Source organism: Staurois parvus, unplaced genomic scaffold, assembly GCF_062004578.1.
Source record: "Staurois parvus isolate SC_StPar_1 unplaced genomic scaffold, SC_StPar_1.0 ptg000147l, whole genome shotgun sequence".
NCBI lineage: Eukaryota > Metazoa > Chordata > Amphibia > Anura > Ranidae > Staurois > Staurois parvus.
The window spans coordinates 10,585,419-10,611,083 of NW_028317943.1; the positions used below are offsets into that span (position 1 = coordinate 10,585,419).

Consider the following 25,665-nt stretch of genomic DNA (forward strand, 5'->3'; position numbering starts at 1 on the left):
AATACATTTAGACCTTCACTTGTACTTTAAATAGCTGAAACCACAGTTATGATTGTGCAATGGGTACTGCTCACTATTGATTTGAACTGGATTATTGATTTATACAACTCCACAATCTCCGGGGTCACTATAAGCAAATGGGTCTCCTTAGTTGCTTATCTTGTATTTAGTAGAATAGGACCACTTATTACTAATTTAATTACTTAAAATACCTGTTGCCATATTTTATTCAACATATTGTGCAATTGTACAATACATGTTATAATTCATTAGCAATAGTTTATCCATTGTAAAAATCTCAATATAAAAATACAAAAAATATTTATATCAATATTTACACTTTTTAAATTACGCTTTCCATTTTTATAAAAAATGCATATTTAGGCAAATATGTTTTTCAGATATCTTCTGAAATTTCATTCTAGAGCTTTGGCATTCAAGCATGTTATGAGTGTCCTTTTTCTCCTTTGGATAAAGTAGCTGAGGTAGCATGTTAATGTCTTTGGCTTAAAGAACGCAAGTACTGCAAATCTGCTATGTGTCCATGTCATAGCTGTAAAATATAGAAGTCCTGTGATCTTCCAGTAGGTTTGGTTTATGTAAAATATTTCCTGATTCATCACATAAAATTGTCTTTGTTGACTCTTCTTGATCACACTCTAATGCTATATCCAATGAAGAGTGAGAAATACTGAGGGAAGGGACATAATCCACTGTGTGTAGAAAGGAGTCTTGGGGAGGCTTCCATATAGACTTTCCAAATGTGCCTGTAAATAAAGAAAAGCAATTACTGTTAAATCACAGATCTCTAGGAAAGTGTAACATATTAGCTAAAATTACATTACACTTTTCATTTAAAGGTTTAATTTTCCATTAATTTCACTGCCATAACTAAGGCCACTGAAGACTAGGCGTGATAAGCAGAAGCTGTCCACATCAGTTTCTAGACTGACAGCTGTACATGTCCAGCATACATACAGTTGTAAAATATTTTGCAGATATATATATATATATATATATATATATATATATATATATATATATATATATATATATATATATATATGTCAATTCAACCTGCAATGATAAGTTAGAATTTTAAGATACTGGCTCAGAATATTGACTCCACTAATGTGTCAGAATTGGGACCTATTTCATAACTCCAGGGCTCACTTGCACCAAGTAAAGTAAATATGTGACATAAACAAGACACTGTCAATTTTTGACATAGTGATAACAATCCTAGGAATTTTTGGTTTTTGAAATAAAATTTTTTGTAAAAACAGCTAAAATCAGCCCAGTAGGACCAAGTACAATTTCTTACACAAAAAAATAAAAAAAATTGTATGACAGACATTATATATATATATATATATATATATATATATATATATTTACTACACATACACACACGGAAAATTGGTCCTGACTACAAAGTGTTAGACCAATTTTGAAAAAGGAAATATGAGAACACAGGATGTAGAAGTCAAACACAGATTGAAGCCACATGCAAGCAGAATTCTGAAAAAAAAAAAAAATTTCCATGTGCTGTTGCCATTTTCAGTAACTGGGAAAGTGGTATGCCAACAAAGCTAATTATCTATAAAACACACCCAAATGGTATGCACACAACTGTTGCTTTAAAGACCTAAAAACAGATATCATATTTTATACAGAACTAGAAAAAGCAATTATGTATAAAAAAAATTGAGATCAAAAATGTTAAATAACAGTATAATATTTGTCAGTGACCAACAGATGCATACTTTGCATATATAAAATGTACTGCTATTGTTCACTTATAAAGTGATTATAGGGCCATTATCTCATCATCTAAACATTTTACTCTTTTATAAACATAAAAAAGGAGATATTTTCTTTTAATCATATGCATATTATACATTATTCTTTATGACAGAAAAGTCACTGTAAAAGGTAGTCTATAGGCAAACCAACTGCCATGTGTCCCTAATAAAACTATATTGCATCTAACAAACAAAAAAACATAACTAGCAAATAATAACAGCACACCCACCCATATAGGAATTCTTTTCAGGACTGTTCTTCTGCACATAAAGATCAGTATCAGATTCTATCCTTGCTCTGCTCTCTTCAGACTGGTTGCAGACAGAGCCAGGAAAGGAGTGAACCAGAGAATATGCTCCATGAATATCGGTTCTTCTGATGAAATTATCATCATCAATATCATCCCGCTGTGCATATAACCTGAAGTCCTTTAAGTAATCCTGTTCATATGCATTTAAGTTAGCCAGTTTCTGATCTGGAATGTATCCTTTTAGGAAAAAAAAAAGAAAGCCAATATTAAATTAGGCCCAGCTGTGTGTAAACATACCACTACTTGATGTAGTAAACTAACCTGAGTGATAAGCCTCACATGCCTCCTGGTTGTAGGCATTCCCCTTCAGGTACAATGAACTCTGGGGCCCCATGTAGTGAAACAACAGTGGATCAGCCACAGCCTCTAAATCTGGTTCACTTCCATTATCCAAGTGGCAAACACCTGCAATATAAATGTCAGCAATTCATAGATATGTATATTTCGCGAAAGAATGCAAGGTATGATTAGCAATGAACAATCATGAAAGCCTTTAATAATGGGTTTTAATATAAAAGGGCCGTCTGTGCTGCTTGGCAATTAAATCTGAATGTCTGAAGCTTGATGTCTGCTACAGAGCAATACAGATCCCTCTTATTTCACACACTGATAATCACGGTCCACATCGTTAAGTGACAGAAAGCATGACCAACACAATTAAGATTTTATAACCCTAATGCTACCAGCAGATTTGGCCATGCCAAATGGATGACAGTTTATTAATGACCTGTGCCAGTGGCTAACCTTTGATTCCAACAAATCAGGTGAGAGGTGGTCTAAAAATGACCCGCTCTGCAGAGATTCTGCAAATGCATATGCACTTTTAGTACAGAAGCATAAAGAAAATGGTCTTCCTATTTCAGAAGAATTAGTTAACTTTGTGGTCGTAGGAAACAGACTGTATAAGTGGCCCAATTAAAACCCGGTCAGAATCCCTGCCGGAATATATATTATAGTGCCTAAACATAATATAACGACCATGGAGATTGACAACGCTTTGACAGTCAGAAGCTGTCGACCATCACAGAGTATTCTCAGTGAAAAGCAGCTTTAAATTGTTTAAAATAATTAACAAAATAAAAGAAACAGGATGAAAACTTTGGCATATATCCTACCATTGGCATCCCTTTGCTGCAGGAAATATCCACTCATGGAGGAAGAAATAAAATGATGGCTTCCATTTTCGGAAGGGATGTAACCATCCTGTCTTTCTGCTAGTGTCCCCTGTGAGGACAGGTAGCTGGGTGTGTCTACAGGTAGGTTGGTTTCATCTGTGAAATATAGAATAAAAAATTATGATTGTCATACTAAAACTTGAAATCAAACCACAGCATGTATTAAAACTCAACATAATTAGAAGCTGTCAATCACTGTCAAACCACTAATCAAGGTTACGAAGTACACACACACACAATTCTGAATAGCAGCACACTTCAAAGATTTATAATAAAGCCATTTGCTACCATGATGCAGTTTTGAAATCAGTAGTTGCTGCAGATAGATTCACTTTTTGCATGTGCCTGACAGAGATGTGGAAACAGCTCGTTATCCACACAATAGTTATGCTATTGTGCTTAGATGTAAACTGCTTTGCACAGTTCAACTGATCAAACATATGAAAACAAATCAAACAATATGTACTGAGAAAGGTATGTGGCCAGTCACCTAGTTACCTGGCTGTCAAAACGAATTGATCAAATTCAATACCTAAGTCACTGACCTGTATTCAGATCAAGATGGGCAGACTAATTGTTAAAATGCCTGAAACAGGTTGATGGCTCATGCCAAAATAGTTTAGCATAATAGCCAGGAATCTAGTATTTGTTTTGATCAGTACTGCGTGCCTACATATATGTCTCTCAATGCAGCTTCCAATTAAAATGTATTCATACAAAAGATGTGATTAAATGTTTTACTGACAGCTTTAAATAAGATACACTAAAACTTGAAGCAGATTTAAACCCATCCATTTAACTTTTTACTAGAACAGTTACTTTCAAGGCATGCTGTGAATAATGTCACAGTTGCTAGTGCTCCCAACTTAACTGTCAAGCCATCAAATGGCTGGTGTCAGAAACTGATAACATGTGCAGCACCATGGCAACAGAGGCCAAGATGGCAGCTTCTTTGGCTGTGAGAGATTGGAGGCTTTGGTTCTGCTTTATTCCATAGATACATATGGTTTTCTTTTTTTATTTACTACACTGAAGTTGGAAACATTTTGTCTGTGGTATAGGTTTTTTCATCACACTTTAAATAATGAACTTAAATTAACCCCAAGTTCAATGCAACAGTCTCCAGAAATTTGCAGGAGGTGCCTATACTGCATTATGGGATGTTAAAAAGGGCATGCTAAAAATCAAGGAAAAACTTTTCTTTTTTTTTTATTATATATACAAAAGCATTCAGGCTCCCAAGCAGCATTGGAGCTCCATTTACCTAAAGTAAAAGGCAAGCAAAAAGGTACACACTAGTGTCTGCTGTAACAGTTTAGATTTCCAAAAGGACCGGGTTACTTTAGGAAAGCTATAATCAGCTCCAGATTAAGTGAAAGTGTCATCAGATCTGAAGGCAAGTACAAGGATTTTGTTATTTCTGCTATATAAAACATGACAATGCTTGCTAGTTGGTTTCACTTTAAATTACCTTCTCGTTACTAGAGTTAAAACGGTCTTACGAAATGTGTGCGCTTCTGCATTTGTGCCTTGCGGTCCAAAGTCAAATTGTCAGGAGCATAGACAAGCTCTTCATAAACCATACTGGTGGCTTGCCAGATGAAGCTTACATTGTAACATATGTTTTGCAAATTTGTTTGGCACAGTTACATGCCAATCTGATTAACCAAAATTGAAAAGTAATGGTTTTTCTTTCCTGCCTTGCTCTGCTATTGTACCCACCTGTGTTAGTGACACTGCAATCCTCATTCCTTCTCCTTGTGTGGTATATGATGACCACCCAGACAAGGGAGGTTCCCACCACACAGCAAACCACTGCTATTATCACAACACCAACTGTGGCCCATCCATCATCTTCCAATGACGGGGTGGCATTTGCAGGGGAATCGCATGTTGGGTTGGGAATGACTGAAAGATGAATATTGCCTCTCTCTGTTCCAAGGATATTGGACATCTCACAAGTATACTTCCCAGCATCTGCAAAATCTGTATCCACTAAAATTAGAAGTTGGTTTCCAGCAGCAAAGAAATGTCTCTCTGTTACAACCAATGGGCTATCATCCTTGGTCCAGTTTACTTTTGGAGTAGGATTTCCACCTGCAATGCACTGCAGAACTGTGGTTTCTCCTTTCGATACAGTACGATCCACAAGTGGACGCAGAAATGATGGTGTTTCTGTATTGACAAAAGGATAAATGCATTAAAATACATGACACCTGCATGTGCAGACAAGTTTTAATTGCATTTTTTTATTTTATCATTTAATGCGCTTTTCATGGTTTTATTTGGAGCTATAGCTTTAGAAGAAAAAAAAAAAAAAAAAAAAAAAAAAAGACCTTTATCTTATTTACTACAGGCAATATTAAATTATGGATACATATACAGTGGAACCTCAACCTACGAGCGAACTAACGTGCGAGTTTTCCGAGATACGAGCAGTCGCTCGGACGATTTTTTGCTTCAGCACGCGAGCAGAATTTTAAGATACGAGTTCAAGGCGCACGCAGCTCTAAGTGTATATTTTCGAGGCGCGCGCAGCTCAGAGGGTATGAGTCACAGCATCCCATCTCCGAGCCTTTCTCTCTCTCTCGCTGTCTACACGTGGTAGAGTAAACACTGAGATTCGTTGCACGCACAGTTTTTTTGCATTTGTTTGTGATATTCTGTGAAATTTAAGTTTAGTTACAACGTAGCGTACATTTACGTACGAATGTAGTGATAGCAAAACAGTCATCCGTCCACCTCCGCCTGTCTCCTCTACCCGCCACCTCCGCCGTCTCCGTTAGCTCAAGTCGTCTCATCTCCAAGGTAAGTAAATTGTATACAACCTTATTATATCTTCATATTTTCTTTCTATTTTGTTTTTATATAATATTTGTTATGTAAAAAGCTTTTTTCCTTATGAAATAACAAGAAAAATGAAAAATATGAGGTGCCATTTTGAGGGTTGGAACGGATTACGGCCGTTTCCATTATTTCTTATGGGGAAAATTGATTTAACGAGCGAGCATATTAAGTTACGAGCTCGACCACGGAACGAATTAAACTCGTAAGTTGAGGTTCCACTGTACTGTCCAAGCAGATACTGATCTTAGGAATGTGCTTAAAACACATATCTCAACCCCGGCACTACCTGCCTGGAGTTTGCATGTTCTCCCTGCGCAGGTTTCCTCCCACACTCCAAAGACATGCTGGAAGGTAACTGGCCCCTGTCTAAACTAAAAAAGTCTATACACCTCTGCTAAAATGTCAGGTTTCTATGATGTAAAAAAATGAGACAACGATAAATCATATCAGAACTTTTTCCATCTTTAAATGTGACCTGTAAACTGTACAACTCAATTGAACAACAAACTGAAATCTTTTAAACATGATTTTGAATGTGAAGACCACTACATCCCCAGTAATAAGAGGGTGTGCACACTTATGTAACCACATAATTTTAGTTTTTATATCGTGTGTGTGTGTGTGTGTGTGTATATATATATATATATATATATATATATATATATATATATATATATATATATATATATATATATACACACATATACATATACATACACACACACACACACACACACACACACACACACACGATATAAAAGCTAAAATAATGTGGTTGCATAAGTGTGCACACCCTCTTATAACACACAATATAAAAACTAAAAAAAATATATATTTTTTTTGTGCTGCATAAAAAAAAAAAGAAAAAGTGTCAGCACTATAAAAGTATCTGAAATAAAATAGTAACACCACCACCACATAGCACTTACCTAGAACCGTGAGTGTAGCATTGGCTGAAATGCTCCCCGCACTGTTCTGGGCTGTACAGCTGTACACTCCAGTGTCCCCGACTTTTGCATTCACAATAAAGAATACATCATCTTCTGGCATAACATGCATCCGCCTCTCACGAGCTGCAGGAAAGTCCGTGCCACCGTTTTTCTGCCAAGCAATCTGAGGTGTTGGATGCCCTACTGCGGCACATTCCAGGCGAGCCGTTGATCCAGCTCGAATGGTGAGGTCTATAGGCATCTTCATAAATGAAGGAAGCACTAAAAGGAAAAAAAAAAAAATGAATCAAACATTTCAGCCAACACTGGAACTAGATTTGCCCAACACAACATAAAACAGACACTTACTGTTCACAGTTAGTTTGGCTTTTACAGAGTAAGAGGTTCCAAAGTGATTAGAAATGACACACTGATATTTTCCTTCAATGTCAAACTCCACATCACGTAATCTCAGGATAGACGTGTACTCCATTACTTCCCCACCTTGTACCCGCAGGTGAGCATAATTTTCCATCTCAGCATCATTCAGCAGCTCATTGTCTTTCTTCCATGAGAAAGTCATCGGGGAGTCACTGCTACTGGCTGCCGTACATATAAAACTCACATTGGAGCCTCTTATTGCAGATTGCGTTTCAGGCTGGACAGTGATCTGTGGCTTTGGAAAGTCATCTGCAGGTATGGAAGAGAAAAAAAAATTAAATACAGGAAATATAGTTCAGCAGTACTGCATAATCTCTGGATAAGTGTACACAGTAGTATATTACATTTACGTCTAGCTAGATTTTCATTATGGGGCTCAAGAGGGCTGCTCATACCCTGTAATAGGGTAAGGTTAAAATTACAGTGGACATAATTTATGAAAGTCTGAAAGAAGATATAAAATTATAATATAAGATATATTTTACACACATGTACATGAGAGGTAGAGGATAAAAATGTTATATCTTCATATTTTTATATTCCCCCGCCGCCCCCCCAATGCATTCTCTACCCAGTTCATTCTCTTATACCTCAGGGATATGTGGTTACTGTGGGAAAGACAATTACAAGAAGCAGTCCTACTCTCAAAATAACAAATGAGGCTTATAGATGTTTAAGTTTAGTTTCTGAAATCATGAGCAAAATGCATGCTTTCAACATTATGCATCAAATAATTTTGACCAATGATGTTCTATGCATGTTTACTTTATATTAAAAAGTTCTGAACAGAAATCAAGGAAAAAAAAAAAAAAAAATACAACAACATTATACATAAAAAGGTAAGAAAAATAATTAAACAAAAACGACCCCAACTTACCACACACAAATCCATCAACACTAACAGCAAAGATGCTTTTGCCCTTGAGACTTTGTGGATGTGCACAATTTGCCTTTACAGACTTCTGCAGTTTATTTTCCGTTAACCACTGAGGCAGCCACTTCAACTGACAGTCACATAAAAGACTCGAAGAGTTTAGATGTCTGTATGAAAAAGGAAAAAAAAAATAAAATGACAATTCTTCCTGGGACTATAAATAGTTGGCAATTAAAGTCTTGAAAAGAGATATTTTTATTTAAAAGCAAGTGTGAATGCACACATTAACTGAAACAATACAGACTATATAGTACTGCAGCCTGCATAGTTGGGTTGCTAGGCTGAATTCCTTCAGGGACATGGAGAAAAAAAAGTTAAGATGTGTGGGTTTCCTTCAGGTGCTCTACTTCTTCCTACAACCCACAAACTGCCAAGTTTAAAGTGGAACTTTATCCATAACTTGATAAAATAAAAAAAAGAAATGTTCTTTAGCAAGGAACATACATTCCACATTCATAAATATGCTACCAAAATTAGCGTGTGCTGCAAATTGCCTCCAGCATTGTTCCTGTGTCTTCTTGCTGAAGAAGCTGCCACTTTGATGAAGCCCAGAGCTCCTGAGCAGCAGTAAATCTTTAGGTTGTCAGCAAATACTCTACACTTTAGGCACAGTGCCAAAAAAATAAAAAGAGCAACTGAGCATGTGCAGAGCAGGGTGAGAAAGTGGCTTTTAAACAGTATAGGCACTTATTTTTAATGTTTTACATAACTATACCAGAAAAAGGGGTCAGCCTGAAGTGATCTATGAGGACAAATTTTCTGACTAGTGTGTGGAAACTTTTATGAGAAAACATAGAGGCTGCATTGCTGACCTCTCATTCTAAACAGGGTAATCCAGAGGTATGCAGATAAGGAGTTTTTAACCCAATGTGAAAGAGTGGGTGAAGTATGATCATAAACAATATATGACTGATCGCCTGGGAAAGCTTCCTCCCATTTCACACATACTGCAATAAAAGGATCCTGTCATGGCAAATATGAGAGCAGCCATTGAGGACTTTAGGTTCAGGCTTCAGGGGCTGTCCGCTATCAACTTTCCTTCTCTCTTACCTGGAACAAACATGTATTATCAGGTGATATGCACATGCTTGTTCCAGGACAATGACTCACAAAAGGCAGGTTCTATTATTTTTTGATAGATTTCCCTGAAAAAGAACTGATACATACAAGCTAGCAGAAATACAGGACGGTAATAGCAGAGTTAACCTGTCTTTTTGCTAGTGCAGACTACATAATTAAAGCAGGTGTGTGTTATTCACTTTTGTTATCCTCCAGATTATACACATAAGCACTAATGCTTCGACTCGAGAAACTTTCATTCTGAAAGCATGCTGCACATCAAGTAATCAAAACACTACTATTTATCAAAGATAAAAAAACAAAACAAGAACAAAAAAAAAAAAACAAAACACAAAAATCATGTTTGCATCATAGTGAAAACAAAAATAACTTACAATTGCTGAAGATTTTTCATTTGAGAAAATGCATTACTCTGCATTGACACAATTGCATTATTACTCAGATCCCTATATGAAAATAAAATACAAATTAAAATAATGGAATATAAAATAAATCATGGCAAACTTTAAATTTTTGTTGCTACTATGTGCACTATTCGTATCAGCTACATCAAAATCAAACTTAACAGACGTTGATATTGCTTAAGCCGGCCATAGATGATTCGAACCACCTATGGGCAGGACCAATGTACCCAATTTGATTGTTGTGTGACTTGGGTCCAACCGGCCTGTCGAATTATTAATGCAATTATTGCCAGCGCCCCCAAGTCGGGATAACACAGTAGTTCCTTGGGAAGGATTGCCCCATCAACACTAACTGTGTTGGTGGGGGGAAACTAGTGATTTTCTTTCCTGCAACCTGTGGCTGTAAGAAAGAAAATTTGCAGTGCCCATTACCTGCCATAGCACAAGGCCAACATTATAAAACTTGTGGTAAAATTAAAAGGCACAGTTTTGTGATAACTGCAGGATGCAAGCAGTTACAATCAGGTAACCAGTAATAGTTGTACAAGTAGAGAGCTTTCTGAAAAGTTGAAATAGCATAAATCAATTCCTATTTCACACAGAAAAGGTAACAAACCTTTCACCATGAGTACGTAAACCAAGCCAAAAGAAGAGATGAGTAAACTGCTCTCTCCATCTGTTCCTATAGTTAAATTTGTAGAAGTAGGACCATGCTGGGCAGTGTTCTACACCAGTTTAGTGCCTCTCCATACCAGCTGCGCTTTTAGCTGTGGTCACTGCTCCAAAGCACCAGGACTGCTAGAACACCTATCACCTCCAAAACCACCACCACACATGTAGTCAGACAACCACTTCTTATATACTACAGACATGGGAATGGCAAGGACCTGTTATCTAAAAACTAAGGAAGATGCAGAGAATAATTTCCAGTACGATTCTCTCATATGTAGAAAGTTTATTAAAAACTTACTAATTGAGATAGAATTAATCAAGGAACAATACACTGGAATTTTGCTAAACTTTGGAATGTAGCTTTAAGAATGCCTTTCTCACTGTATAATAAAAGCTACTCATTTATAGAAACCAATTACTTACAGATATTCAAGTGCATCCAACCATGAAAATGCCTTTTTTGTTATTGATCCTATTCGATTACCTTGGAGCATCCTTAAAGTAAGAGGAAAATAAAATGCTTAGGAAATACATTTTGCAACAAATAAGTGATATAAAGAGCAACGTAAATAAAGGCCAAAATTAGAAAAAAAAAAAAAATGTTATAATGCCATCATTAGTGATACATTTTTAACTTACAGCCTTTTCAGTTTTTCTAGTCCAGAAAATGCTCCATTCATATCTTCAATGCTCCAAGAAATTTCATTGTTCTTCAGATCTCTGTAAAAAGACAAGTATTATTACAAGGCAGATGAGCCCATAAAATTTTTTCACACAGAAAGCATACTTTCTAGGGGTTTTCTAAGACTATTAATACTTTCTGCCTGGATAAATTGTTAATGTTTACAAAAGTTGGGATTGCATACCCTACGGCAATGTTAACTATAGAAACCTGCAGAGAGCAGGACTTTTTGCCCTCACCCAGAGGCGGACTGACAACTCATGGGGCCCCCGGGCAATAGGGAATCATGGAGCCCCTGTGTCCTTGCCCAAACTCAAAAAAGCCTATGAAAAAGGTACCAGGGGCATCTCATGGGGCCCCCTACTGACCCCGGGCCCTCAGGCAGTGCCCGAGTTTCCAAATGGTCAGTCCACCCCTGCGGCCTCACCTGACCTGCAATTCATAACCATTAATAGCTATGATGGCTTCCATTCTCCACCCTTTCTCAGCTACTTAGCAAAATATTTTGATTTTGAGTTTTTTGCTTTAGAGAAATGGAAGCACAAAAAGACAAGTGGAAGAATTACTGAACTGGTTTTTACCCTAAGGGTCCATGTATACTAGGCTTAATGCTGCATCTACAGGAGTTGTGTTTTGCCTATAGGCAGCACGGTGGCTAAATGGTTAGCACTTCCACCTGGCAGTTGGTTTGATTTCCTCCGGGTACTCTGGTTTCTTCCCAAACTCCAAAGACATACTGGTAGGTTAATTGGATCCTGTCTAAATTGACCCTAGTATGTGTATGAATGTAAGTTAGGGACTGTAGATTGTACACCCCTTGAGGGTTAGGGACTGATGTGAATGTACTATTTTATTTATTACATGTACTTATATAGCACCACAGCGCTTTACATATATATTATACATTTACATCAATCCCTAACCCTCAAGGGGCGTACAATCTAAGGTTCCTAACTTACATTCATACATACACATATTGGGGCCAATTTAGACAGGATCCAATTAACCTACCAGCATGTCTTTGGAGTGTGGGAGGAAACCCACGCAGGCACAGGGAGAACATGCAAACTCCAGGTAGGTGGTGCCGTGGTTGGGATTTGAACCAACGACCAACGTACTGCCAGGCGGAAGTGCTAACCATTTATCCACTGTAATATATATCGCTGTGTAAATTGATGGTGCTATACAAGTACCTGTAATTAATAAGTAAATAAATAGAAACAGCTCAGTGTTATACTATGTGTCCATGCACATGAGTACATTTAGAGGCATATTTTAAGCTCAGCTTTTAGAGGCAGAAAAAAAAAACACTTCTGGATTGCGTTTGAGAGTTTTCTGGCAGAAAAAAAAAGCTAAGCAGCTGTACAAATAGCTCTATAGGAGCATTATTATTTTTTTTTTCAAGCACAGTGTGCATGGACCCTAAAAGCTTTTAAGAGATACAAGTGCTTAAACAGTGGAACAAAAAAAAAAAAAAGAGTTCATACCATGGCAACACTTCACACATTTTACTTTCATGAGACAAGTGACCTACATGATGTATATTCTGAACAGAAATGATAGAAACAAAACACAAATGTACGTATTGGGGTTGATTTACTAAAACTAGAGTGCAGAATCTGGTGCAGTTGTGTGCAGAAACCAGATCGTTTTCTTTTTTTGTTTTGTTTTTTAACAAGCCGATTGGCTACCATGCACAGCTGCACCAGATTCTGCATTCTCCAGTCTTAGTAAATCAACGCTGTTGTGTGCCAACACATCTCGCATGCCAGGAAATTGATTAAAAAGTAACAGGTTTCCAAGATGTTAAATAAAAACAAAAAAAGGTATCAGAACATATGCAAGAGTCATAAACTATTACCATGGTGGTTTTTAGGTGTAGTCTTATTTAAAGTGTTACTAAACCCCGGACCCTGCATTCACTATATCTGGTCTCCCACAGTACACAGAACATGGAAGTTTAATTTTTTTAGTAAATACAAAACTGCTAAATACCTTTTCTCATCAGCAGTATAAAGCAGTCTTGTGACTTCTATCAGTGTTCAGCATAGCACTGGTTACAGCTTGTAGGAGGAGTTTTCTTTTTGCTCTAGGAGGATGCAAAACCTAACCTCTGTCTGGACAGTGCTGATTGGCCCTGTGCTGATCACATGCACTCTCCCAAGAAAGAAAAAAAAAAACCTCTCTAGCAATACACACTAAACTGAGCATGTGCATAATGGCTACGGTTCAGTCTGTCTTATCAGGAGATAAAACATGGACATTTGAACAAGAGGAGGAGCAGAGAAGTCAGGATCAAACAGCCTTTTTACACAATGTACAGGAGTAACCCCTTAGGTTCCACAGTGATTATAACAAGCATGCTTTACTTCATATACAGAGTGATTTTACCGTTGTGGGTTTAGTAACACTTTAATTCAACAGAATACAAGCATTAAAGAAATTGTCAAATAAATAATCTCTAGCCCTACTTAGCAGGCACAGGCCCACACTTAACCAACACAGTTAATGTAGCTTTCAGATTGTGCACATCACAACACACCAATCAGAGGCCCAAAGAAAATGAACCGATTTCATCTATATTCTCTATTTGCTCTGGGAATTATAGGGTACTCAGCCTTTCTACTACTCATGCTTATGGAGATTCAAATATCCATCATGCACAACAGGGAAGGTTTGATTTGTCATCTTGGCTACTAAGGGAGAAGATAGCCACCGCTGTCCTAAAGCACACTCATTTCTTTACACAAGCATTTAAGATTAAAAAAAATGAATAAGAATTCAAATGTCAATTGGATGAATTTTCAGCCCTACCTCACAGCATCAAATTTCCCAGAGTGGAGAAGTTTAATCATTAAAAACACTGGGGTGCAGGAGAAAAATGTACAAAGGCAAAAACTGACATCATAATTTTGATTAGATTAACTATATAAACATGAACAACAAAGGGCTTAGCTCAGTTTTTATATCAAGAGGTTTTGCTCACTCTTTTCTATACAGCAGTAGATGATTTTTTTTTCTATTCAGAATATTCAAAGCAGGATCACATGCATTAATCCCCAAATCAAATGCCACCCTGAACTACTTAAATAATCATAAGTACAAATCCCCCCCCCCCTCTAGGGCCCAAAGTAATATTACTTATTTAATCCATAGAGACATCTATTCTGCTTTTTAAATAAGCCTCCCTTGCCATGATCACTGCAAAACAAGAGGAAAATGACACTTACAGTGTGTTCAGATTGGATAATCCATGGAATGCACCATCCGCGATATTACTAATTTGGTTGTTTCCTATAAATAGTCTACCAAGCAGGCTTAATCCCATAAAACTTGACTCTTCTAATCTTGTTAGTTCATTGAAGGTTAAATCTCTGTAAAATGCAATAAAAAAAGCAACCTGTTAGTGTAACAAACTCTGTAACTTGCCCTGCTATCACTGTGCCCAGCGCATTGGAGATAAAGGCATATTTTCAGGCTTAATTGAAACAGCATGCAGTAAGTAGAGAGACTGCACAAGTCAGTCAAGAGAAATACAAAAATCGCCTTAGTAATTCTGCTATGGAAAAAAAAAAGGTCTACAAAAAACTGTGGTAAGAAATTCATGTTCTGGCATGAAATATGTACTAAAACTGGAACTAAATAAAAGCAACGTACAGCTCACTGAGTTTTTGGCAAAACTCCCAGGCATCAGGGCTGATCTGGCTGATGGCGTTCTGGCCGAGATGGAGGTGCTGTAACATAAGCAAGCCATACAACCAGCCTCTGCTAATCTCCGTTAGATTATTATGATCCAGAAACCTAAAAAAAAGGGAAAAACGCAGATGTTAGATGAACAGTCTGATGACAGAAATATATGTATAGCAGATGCATCATTTTTATGTTATTTACTACAAATCTATTGTTCTGGCAAATACAGTTTTTGTGGGAATCCTTCTATAAAATGGTGGATAATCACAGCGATCGTCTTGAAAATTTGGATCTAATACACTCCAGTTATATCAGATCATTTAAACCCTTCGAGGCATTCCAGTTACTTTGGAACGTCATGTCACAGAAGAAAGAACCTATACTAAGGCAAGTAGGCTGCTAGTGCCGATGAACTTGCTAGCTGCCTGGCAGCTTTTGGAATCCATGCTTTCAGTTACTGATACGTTTGCAATAGAGTTGGTAGAAGGAAGTTAAATCTCCTGATCTGCACACTTGTCCTAGTTCAGCATTTCACAAAGTACTAAAACAACAGATCAGAATGTTAACCAGGGAAGTTGAATTTTTAGAAAGAAGGGTCAGCAATAGCAGCCTACAGGTTCTTTCAGTTGATTCCCTTTTGTAGGTGTATGTATGTGTATATACTAGAGAATATAAAATGTATATAATTTTTTTGTACTTATTTTGAGAGTGTATAGCTTTCAAAGCTTAACAGCATAAAACAAAAACATCAAAGACTTACAAAAGTTCCATATTACTCAGTCCCCAGAAAGCTCCATCCATAAGTCGTGTGATTCCATTTCTTTGCATGTTTAGAGATTTTAGGACATCCAGACCCTGAAAAGTGAGCCCATCAACATGTCTCATTCGGTTACGCTTCAGCTCTCTGCAAGAAGATAAAGAAAACTATAATGTGGCTCAGTTGTGAGAATACAAATTAAATATGCAATGCCTGAAGGTCAGAAATAAAACAGTGCCCAATAACATTTTTTGCTAAAAGCCTGTTACAATCAAGCTGATCATACAGAATGATATTTGTTTAAAGCAATACACTTTTGGTTTAATACTTACAGGTGTTGTAAGTTAGACAACTTAAACATCTTTGGTGGAATGTAGCCAATTCGGTTCTTGTTGAGCTTCAATACTTGTAAAGTAGCAGACAAGTTGTCAAATGCACCTGGTTCCATAGATGTTATAAGGTTTTTATTGATGTAACTGCAAAAAATAAATAAAATCAATTAAAAATGACAGCTACTCATTTGCAGATAATGAAAAACTATTTTTTTTGTCAGTAACTTACATAAAATGGTTGCTACAGCCAGTCTCCCACATTGAAATGGCTATAAAGATTCTTATTTTTTTCTAAATAAGAAACATATTATACTTACCTGCTCTGTGGAATGGTAGTGCACAATGCAGCCCCAAACCTCATCTTCTGGGTACCCCCCGTTGGAGCTGTCCACTCATCCTTTTCGGAGTCTGCCCTATAGCAAGATGATTGCTATAGGGGCAGATGTGGGCTTGCTCCTGACCCAGGCTGCGTGTGTCCATAGACCCACACAGCACAGCTTGGCCCTGACCCATCCACCTCCCCCCTTTCCCCGCTGCCTTCTAACAGGATTTGAATGACAGCAGCAGAAGTCAATGGCTCCCGCTGCAGCCTGTGTCCTATGAGAAGAGAAAGGGAGGAGAGCGCAGCTAGGTAATTTTTTATCTCAAAGTGGAGTTCCACTCACCCTGTCAAAAAATAAAGTCAGCAGCTACAAAAACTGAAGCTGCTGACTTTTAAAAATAAGCCACTTACCTGTCCCTCGGTGTGTCTCCCGCAGCCTGTTTCACCGGCTGTCCTGTATTCCAGGAGGCTGGCATGTTCAGTGTGGGCACCTGGCTATGATAGCTTGCGGCTTCACAGCTGGGTATCCACTGCACATACGCGAGCAGCGCTGCGCTTCATGAATGGTCCTGCAGTCTTCTGGGACCTGTCACGTGTCCCAAAAGACTATAGGGAGAGAGGGAGAACACTTTCCGCTCACTTAGGCGATCGGACCGGAAGTGGGAGCGGGTACCTGTCAAATTCGGGTACCCGCTCCACCCTGACCCCCAAAAGGTGCCAATCCTTAATGGGGAGCAGTCCTTAAAGTGGAACTTCCCCTTTTTGGTTGGAGCTCCACTTTAATGCAAGGAATTCATTAAAAAAAAGGTAAAAATGTCCTGCCTTCAGTACCCCTTTAATTACTGACCTAGAGAATTGTTATCTGAACACTCGACTAAAAGTAAGTGGGACAGCAGTTATGTCACTCAATAAGATTTAAGCCATTTTCAGATTTGGCCTAGAAAAACCAAAAAGGGCAAAAAAAAAAAAAAAAAAAAAAGAGCCAAAAACACACACACCAAACAAAAACAGCCTTTTTTTTTTTTAAATAGGCACAACGAAACCTACTTGTCAAGTTGCAACAGCTAAACACTCATGAGGCTTGAAAGACAAAAATCTGAACTTTATAGACAGTCCCTGCTTCATGCGGTATAAAATGAAGTGCCTCTGAACAATAAAACATTTTAAAAAAATGTATATTACACTATAAGCATAAAGGTTTACATATAAAATTGCTATATTACAAAACAGACAGTAAAACAAGCCACTTACAGGTATTTAAGTCTCAGCACAGGAAACGACGGTGCTTTAAGTTCAGTAATAAGATTATTACTCAAATCTAAGGTTTCCAGCGACTGGTAAGGTTCCAGATGCTCTGGTAAAATTACATGAATCTTATTGTTTGTTCTGGGACAGGGAGGAAAAAAACAACAAAGCACTGTAATCACACCAGTTGTATACCAAGCAAAGCAGAACTCTACCAATACACAAGTTTCAAAACAGAAAAGAATTATTAAAATAAACAAAGTTATAAAACTGGCTGAAAGAAAAAATATTTGATGGTTTGCTCCAAAACATTACACATACAGAACCACACACAAAAAAAAAAAAAACTTTAATGATACAGATGTAGCTTCTCGAAAAATAATGTGGAAAAGCAGCAAAGCAGAATGCTGGTTTATTAACAAGGTAATTACAGACAAGGTGTTAAAGCCATAAATTACTGCAGTGATAAACTTTCCCTTGCAGCATTGCTTGTTACAGCAGGGGCCAGCAATTTCCTGAACTGCACACCCTCTCAATTGCAGCCTGAAAGTGTTCGCTTATAATCCAGCCTGCTGCACAGTGATGCCTTTGTACACTAGATTTTTTTTTTTTTTTTAACACAACACAGATATTTCTTATAGCTGTAGGCATAATGGATTCTGTATCACAAAACATCAGAATGATTTAACATGCCCCAATGTTATCATAATTCTAGTTTTAACCAGAAAATAGCATTCTCTTTAGCATGTTTTTTTTATATTCACATTATGATGCTAGAGGCAGATTTATATATATTTATGCTGTAAAAATTGAAAACAGAAAGGCCAATCATTCAAAAGACATTGATTTAAACCAAATAACTTTGTATATAGGAGTATAAAAAACAAAAAACAGATGATTTTTATCCTAATGAACTATTGTGCACCTCCCACTTCTGCCCAACAATTCGTCCTCCGTGCCACAGAAATCACTAGTGATGTAAATTAAATGAGTAGTTGCCACTTTAATAATTATTAGCAAAAACACCACTGTGTTTATTTTTTGATAGACTAAAAAAAAAAAAAAAAAAAAAGTTTTAGTTTTGGTTATAAAATTTTGTAAATAAGCAATTTTTCTCCTTCACTGATGTGCACTAATGAGGCTGCAGTGATAGGCACGGATAGGCTGCACTAATAAGCATTGACAGGCATCACTGATGGGCACTGATATGTGGCATTGATGTGCACTGGTAGGTACTGATGTGGCATTTATGTGCACTGATATGTGGCATTGATGGGCACTGACAGGTGGCATTGATGGGCACTGATGGGCACTGGTATGTGGCATTGATGGGCACTGATGGGCACTAGTATGTGGCATTGATGGGCACTGACAGGTGGCATTGATGGGTCTACACTGATCATCAGTGCCCTGATGATCAGTGTAGATGTCCCCTCTGAGGAATGCTGCTAATCGGCTCTCCTCTCCTCAAGCGCTGTCAGCGTGAGGAGAGGACTGCCAATAATCGGCATTTTCTTGTTTACATACAATCAGCTGTGATTGGACACAGCTGATCACATGACAGAGCGGACATGATCAGCTCTTTACTCTGATCGGTTATCCGCTGTGTCCCAGGGACACAGCACACCACCAACCATTGCACCGCATACCCCCGGGGGCATGCATGTGCAGTTAGAATAGGAGGATGTTATATGATGTCCTCCCAGAATGACAGAATCCCCCCCCCCCCCTACCATTTGTGAAACATAGAATATTACTGGATCAATAGACCAGGGTTGTAGTACTAGATTCCGGTTTGTCCTGAGACAAAACAATTTAGTTTTTTATTTTTAATGGCTCTATGTCTCCCACAGGCCTTCACATCCTAGGGCCTACAGCACTAAAGTAAAATTGTAGCAATAAAAGTCCTGTGACTAAAAAAAATAAAAATCAGTAACAAATATTTTTTTCATCAGTTCAGTCACATTTTTTTCACCCCCCCCCCCCCCCCCCCCCAAGAAAAAAAAACAGATCAGTTCACATCCACTTTTCGTTAGTTCACAGCCATTTTTTTACATCCTTTACCAATGCAAAAACGGACAAAAAAAAACAAAAAACAACACAAAAAAAAACAGATGTCAAGAGATGCAAACAGGTGATCATCCCTTTACATCCACTAGTCCATAGAAATACATGGGTGTCCGTTTTTCATCTGTAAGTGGACAGATGAAAAACAGACATACGGAACACCCATGTGAAAGAGCCCTGAGTGTGTGAAAAGCAATGTCCAAATCTGAAGTGAACACACAATCCCCAAATGAAGGTCTACAGAGTAATTTAGCTGCACTATCAGACATAGTAAATTAGTACTTCTAAACCAACAGTTTTTATACCTGTTGCCAAGGCCAACTTTCATTTTTTGTCTCCCTTAAGTTTGGTAGCCTTTAGCATATCTAAAGTTTATTAAAATAATTGCACTTACAAAGACAGAAGTGTTATATTTGCAGATAATGGTCCTAAATTGGGTATAGTCTTCAGGTCATTTCTATTCAGTCTCCTGTTAAGACAGGTAATACAGAAAAGAAAAAAAAATCAAGAAAAATTACATTTTTCAAGCCTACACATAATCAACAACTTAAGAACTCAAATAGAATGAACTTACAATTCACGAAGGTTATAAAGATGAATCATTGAAGAAACTTTGATTGAGGAAAGTTTATTGTGGCTTAAATCACTGTAAAAAAAGAAATAGAAAAATACATTAGTATAAAAAAAAAGACAAATTTGCTTTAGTACTACCATTGCAACTCTGAAGTGGAAATGGAAGCACCTACAGTACATTTAAACCACGTGTAAGACAGTGTTCCTGTACAGAATGGTCTCTGAAGCCCAAGTCACATGAAGCTGAAATAACTACTTGTTTGAAGTTGTTGTAAAATACATCATGCAACACATGATAACTTGCTTAGTCATCTTAAAAAAAGTAGCTCTTGCCATACAAAAGTACATGTCTTCAGTACCTAAGCAATGGCCACAAAAAATATTAGTGGAAACTGGGTGAGATTCTGCATTATGGCAAATTCTAAAGGATACTGCCAATTTCTGAACACAAAAAGAAGAATGTGCGCCAAAACTCCATGTTGATCTAGCTAAAAGTACCACACAACCACACACAAAGCAAAGCAATACGAATTATCCAACAACATTGTGGGTGGCCAATTTATGATTACGCAAGGATACCATTGTTGGTTTCTTATTAGCAAACACACACACATAACACACACCTAAAGCTTTATTGTTCAAGAAGAGAGACATTATACCTTTAAGTAATGTTCAAACTGTGCCTTACAGTCAAACCATTAGATGAGAACCAACTATATTTAAAGTTCCATAATATTTAAAAAAGATGGACTATTAGTAAACCATGTGGCTACTGAAAATTTTCATTTACCCCAAAACAGAATAGACAGTCTTTTGGCTGAAAAGTTAGTCACATCATCACTAATTATATTTGGTGCCGATGCCAACCGGTTGAATGAAATAATGAATTAATAATGACCCGACTTCCTCCTCCACACACTCAATGTGGATATCCTTCCCAGAGTCATTGAATTCTGACAGCGGGGAGCCTTCCTCACAGTCAGAATACACTGATCAGTTCTGTCAGCTGTTACCCGGTGGTGCTGATTGATCTGGAAAAGGCGGACATGCTGTTTGTACAGAAATTGATCAGCAGATCAACTTCTGTACAACATAGCCTGCCCATACATGAATCGAAATCCATCCGGAAAAATTTTTGTGATACCCAAACTTCTCTTTTAAAGAGGACGTTATATTCTCATTACTCATTAGAAGTTTCCCTTTGGCCCAGGCCCAAAACTGTTCACATAAGGCCATTTATCTTGACGGAGAAGTACACAATATTTTACTTCAAGAGTAAATCATGTTACTCTTTAAAAATACTTTCATAGTCTTATTTAGCCATTTGGGAGTCCCAAATTACAGAATATCAAAGTTTTTCCATGGATCCCCAATAATCGGTGGGTCATGATCAATAATATGGAGATATTGTTCATACAGCCCCGAATTACAAATGCAACGCATATATTTAACATAATAAAATACTTTCAATTAAGCAGCAATAATGTATTTTTTTTATTTTGTTTTACTTTATAGAAATCTGGGAAACCTATGACTACCTTTTTGCTCCTTGCTCAAACTAGCATGTCATGTTCGGACAGCAAACAGTTAAAGTTGAAATCTGCAGAGGCAAATTAAAAAGGAAGGTTTTGCTCCGATCACATTACATCACAGTATGGATGTTTAAAAGCAACTGGAATTTCTTAGTCTTACTCGCCTTGCTTCTTCCACTGTATATAGCACTACATGCCGGCAATTAATGAAAACCAGATGAAGCTGGAGACAGTCGGGACCATGATTTGGAATTTATTAACATCTGACCCACGTATAGGCGGAAAGCTGCTGACTTCACGTTTTCTAATGAATAAACATGCAAATCAGAGGAGTAGCACACAACTCCTTTCTCTATACCTGAGGCTTTCCACCTACATGGCTGCATACGGTTCATGGAAATTACAAAAATTCTTTTATTATGCATCACAAGTAGAAACTTGTACAAAAGACTCACTTTAGGAACCTCACACCACCTGAAAACTAAAAATGGAGCAGGGTAAGCGAGTGAGTGTACTGAATAAATACACTGGAGAGCAGAAAATCTTTTCTGAATGCTGAACATTTAAAAAAAAAAAAACTTTTTTTTTTTTTAACTTAAAGTCTTGCTTATGTTTGCCAAATCTCCTCCTGTCCCAGCCCATAAAGAAGTGAGAAAATCTGGTCTGGGGGAATTAAGGCACGCTCACAAAAGTGCGGGACTTTGAAACTATTAAAATACTGCATGATCAACCACAGTGGAGCCAGACACTTTCACTCAAAGCTCAAGCACCTATCCATCTGGATTCCATCACTGCAGCCACAAGCGTAACAACTTCCATTATGCATCAAACAGACTCTGGTATTTTAACACTGAAAATATGTACTGCTTTACAATTTCACATTAATCAGGCATACACAAAAGAGATCACTAGAAAGGGTTTACAGCCCTGCCTAATTGGCGAGCTAAAATAAACGTTTGCCATTGACACCAAGAAAGAAAAAAAAAACCTCTAAACCTCTATGCACCAAAAATCTTTAATTAAGCATAGGAGGAAAAAAGAAAACATATATGCTGTTCACAATGCACCTGGATCTGTAAAAGTCATTATTTAAAGTGAGACGCCTACACCGGTGGTCTAGCTAGCACACATGTTTTTGTAACTTTAACTTTTACGCCATATATCTCCAAATAAACCTGCAGCTGTAACCACAATCTGACAACTATAAATGCAATTGGAATGGCTAGGCAAAAGGAAAAATATTTTGCAGAAAAAAGGAGCTGAAAAAAAAGAAAAGAAAAAGTGCTTTAAACAGATTGGATTTTCAGATTTTTTCACCGCTGTGTTACTATTAAAGTTTAGCTATATTTGCCATGTATAGATTAAAATTGCACCACTTAGAAAACATTTAAAAATATCCATATATAACAATCTTGAGAAATACTAAATTGAAGCATTTGAACTGTATAACCGGCCAAAGAACCTGCAATTCTGTTTAGCTGGCGTAGTGATCCAGGGCACCCCTGCCAGACACCACATCAAGGACCTGGACCTCCCAATGAGACTACAGTCTAGCAAAAAACCTGGTATTAGGCCAGCTGTGACTTAGAACAAGAATATCATCCCTGGGCTTTCCCTTCATGAAGGCTTGTGTATAGGTTGCACCATGCAAAACTCTGAAAGAGCCCTGGTTAGCATAGAGCACTGCCCATCGTGTGCTCAGTCTCACCATAGGGTCACACCTAAGCATTTTTGCTTAAACACATGCTTAAAAACAGTACATTTAACATGATTTCCTATGGGACAGGTTCACATCTCTGCGTTTTCACCTGGTGCGTTTTTTGGAAAGGGTCAGGGACTTTTTGGTTCTATAGACTTCAATGGGAATGCTGTAGAAAAGCATGTATTGCGTATTTGATGCATTTTAAATCTGCCTAGCAACAAGAAAACATTTTAAAAAATGAACACCCCAACGGCAAAACGCATCAAAACCGTGGCAAAAACGCAAGTGTAAACGCAATGCAGAAACACATCAAGCAAAACCTGCATAGGTGAGAACCTAGGGTTAGTGTCAGAAGGACAAGATCAAGATATAGTCAGATACTCATGCTTTTTCTTTAGGAGGTGGTTAAATGTACTACATATAGCAGCAGTATAGCTAGACTAGATTATCTCCACAAATTTAAACTCCCATTTGTACGTTGAGGCCACACACGTTTTCACAATGCATGTCAACACACCTGCTTTATGTGAATAGCATCCCAATGCAGTCTTTGCAGACAGTCTGCGTTTGGGGACTCGTCTCTGCCACGCATGCGCCACCTTACGCAAGTGGTTGCATATACTTGCATACAGCCGCCTACAACCAAAGTTCATGGACCTCCTGGCCACCAAAATATGCCAGTTTGTTTACGCTGTAAGGAGTAATGCGCCTATGTGCATGACACCTAACAAAACGCTATAATGTGTGTTAATGCACTTTAATGGACTCCTTTAGTGTAAACAGGCACAAATGTTCTATAATTCAGTAAGGACCCTAAAATTTATCAAAATGAAACCTGTTTTGAAGATGTACAGGCTGCAATTTCTGACCTCCTAGCCAAAACTTCTGTTGCCCATCACACGGATTTATTGGCTTCAGCAATTTCTGAGTCACTGAATTGAACAAGTAGCAGCCAACAAAGTCACAGCTGGTTCATGCATGTTCCAGGGAAGTACTGAAGATAGAGGATTAATATGGCACACATAGAATTAATTTTCAGGAGAAGATTAGCAATGGTGGCCTAGATATTTCTCCAAAGCTCCAGGGAAAGAGGGAACCTGAAGGACAAGTGTACTTCAATACACCATGTATAAGGGTAGCCTTAGCCACTTTAAAAGGCATGCAAAAGTACTGCCCAGGGGCGGACTGACAACTCATGGGGGCCCCCGGGCAATAGGGGATCATGGGGCCCCTGTGTCCTTGCCCAAACTCAAAAAAGCCTATGAAAAAAAGGTACCAGGGGCATCTCATGGGGCCCCTACTGACCCCGGGCCCTCGGGCAGTGCCCGAGTTTCCAAATGGTCAATCCGCCCCTGGTACTGCCCTTCATCAATGTTCTGGAAGATATTTCAGCACTGCCACCTAGAAAGTCAATTCATTCTAAAATATAAATGTAAACTTATCACAAACCTTGGCCATTAAAACTGAACATTTTATATACAATGAAAAGAGGAATTAAATGTATGAGTATTTTATACATAGTTACATTGGTCCAGCTAGGACCAATATAACTATGTATATGACTTACCTGGTCAATGCCCCAGGAAACTGGAAATCACAGAAGTAGAAACCGCTACTCCAGTCATCCCCACTTGCTTTCGGGTCCTGTGATGAGCGGCCGGCCTGATGAATTCTGAACACAGGAGGTCGACTGATCGTCACGGACACCATTCAAAGAAGGCTTTGCATATTCTGAATGAAGGCAAAGCATTCTCTGATTGAACAAGGTGAATAGGCATAGGCAGGGAGGTGGCATCGGCCAGATATACATAGCTACATGGGTCCAAGATAAACCAATGTAACCATGTATAAAATATCCATACCTGGGATTCCTATTTAGGCCTCACGCACACTGGACATACTTCTATCTCTCCTAGATGTTTTTCCTCCTCACAGAGGCATTTTGACAGGAAAAAAAAAAAAAAAGCATACAACACATTTAGCTGCATCAAGCTTTTGGGTGTTAATTTCAATGTCCAGAATAAATTATTAATCTGGCCAATGAAATTAATTAACACTCAAGCACTAACGCACATTTACAGTTGTCAAGTGTTTTTTCTGCTACAACACAGCTGCTCCTGGATGTGCTGACATTGGGAGTTTTCTGCCTTTAAACTCCTTTAAAA

General features: G+C 37.8%; 1 protein-coding gene across 1 annotated transcript in view; it reads right to left on the minus strand.

Moving 5' to 3' along the window:
* Positions 1–209: 209 nt before the first annotated feature.
* The window catches only part of LRIG3 (leucine rich repeats and immunoglobulin like domains 3), a 38,264-nt gene continuing 12,808 nt past the window's right edge, over positions 210–25,665 (minus strand). Inside the window, exons 2-19 of the mRNA XM_089674029.1 lie at positions 20,268–20,339; positions 20,088–20,162; positions 17,633–17,767; positions 16,060–16,203; positions 15,731–15,874; positions 14,938–15,081; positions 14,511–14,654; positions 11,238–11,318; positions 11,022–11,093; positions 9,897–9,968; positions 8,386–8,549; positions 7,437–7,757; positions 7,068–7,349; positions 5,014–5,466; positions 3,232–3,387; positions 2,378–2,521; positions 2,036–2,293; positions 210–767 (exon numbers count right to left, since the gene is read on the minus strand). Of these exons, the coding sequence (XP_089530155.1) occupies positions 535–767; positions 2,036–2,293; positions 2,378–2,521; positions 3,232–3,387; positions 5,014–5,466; positions 7,068–7,349; positions 7,437–7,757; positions 8,386–8,549; positions 9,897–9,968; positions 11,022–11,093; positions 11,238–11,318; positions 14,511–14,654; positions 14,938–15,081; positions 15,731–15,874; positions 16,060–16,203; positions 17,633–17,767; positions 20,088–20,162; positions 20,268–20,339 (3,094 nt within the window). The 3' untranslated portion in view covers positions 210–534. The remainder of the gene's footprint in view (positions 768–2,035; positions 2,294–2,377; positions 2,522–3,231; positions 3,388–5,013; positions 5,467–7,067; positions 7,350–7,436; positions 7,758–8,385; positions 8,550–9,896; positions 9,969–11,021; positions 11,094–11,237; positions 11,319–14,510; positions 14,655–14,937; positions 15,082–15,730; positions 15,875–16,059; positions 16,204–17,632; positions 17,768–20,087; positions 20,163–20,267; positions 20,340–25,665) is intronic.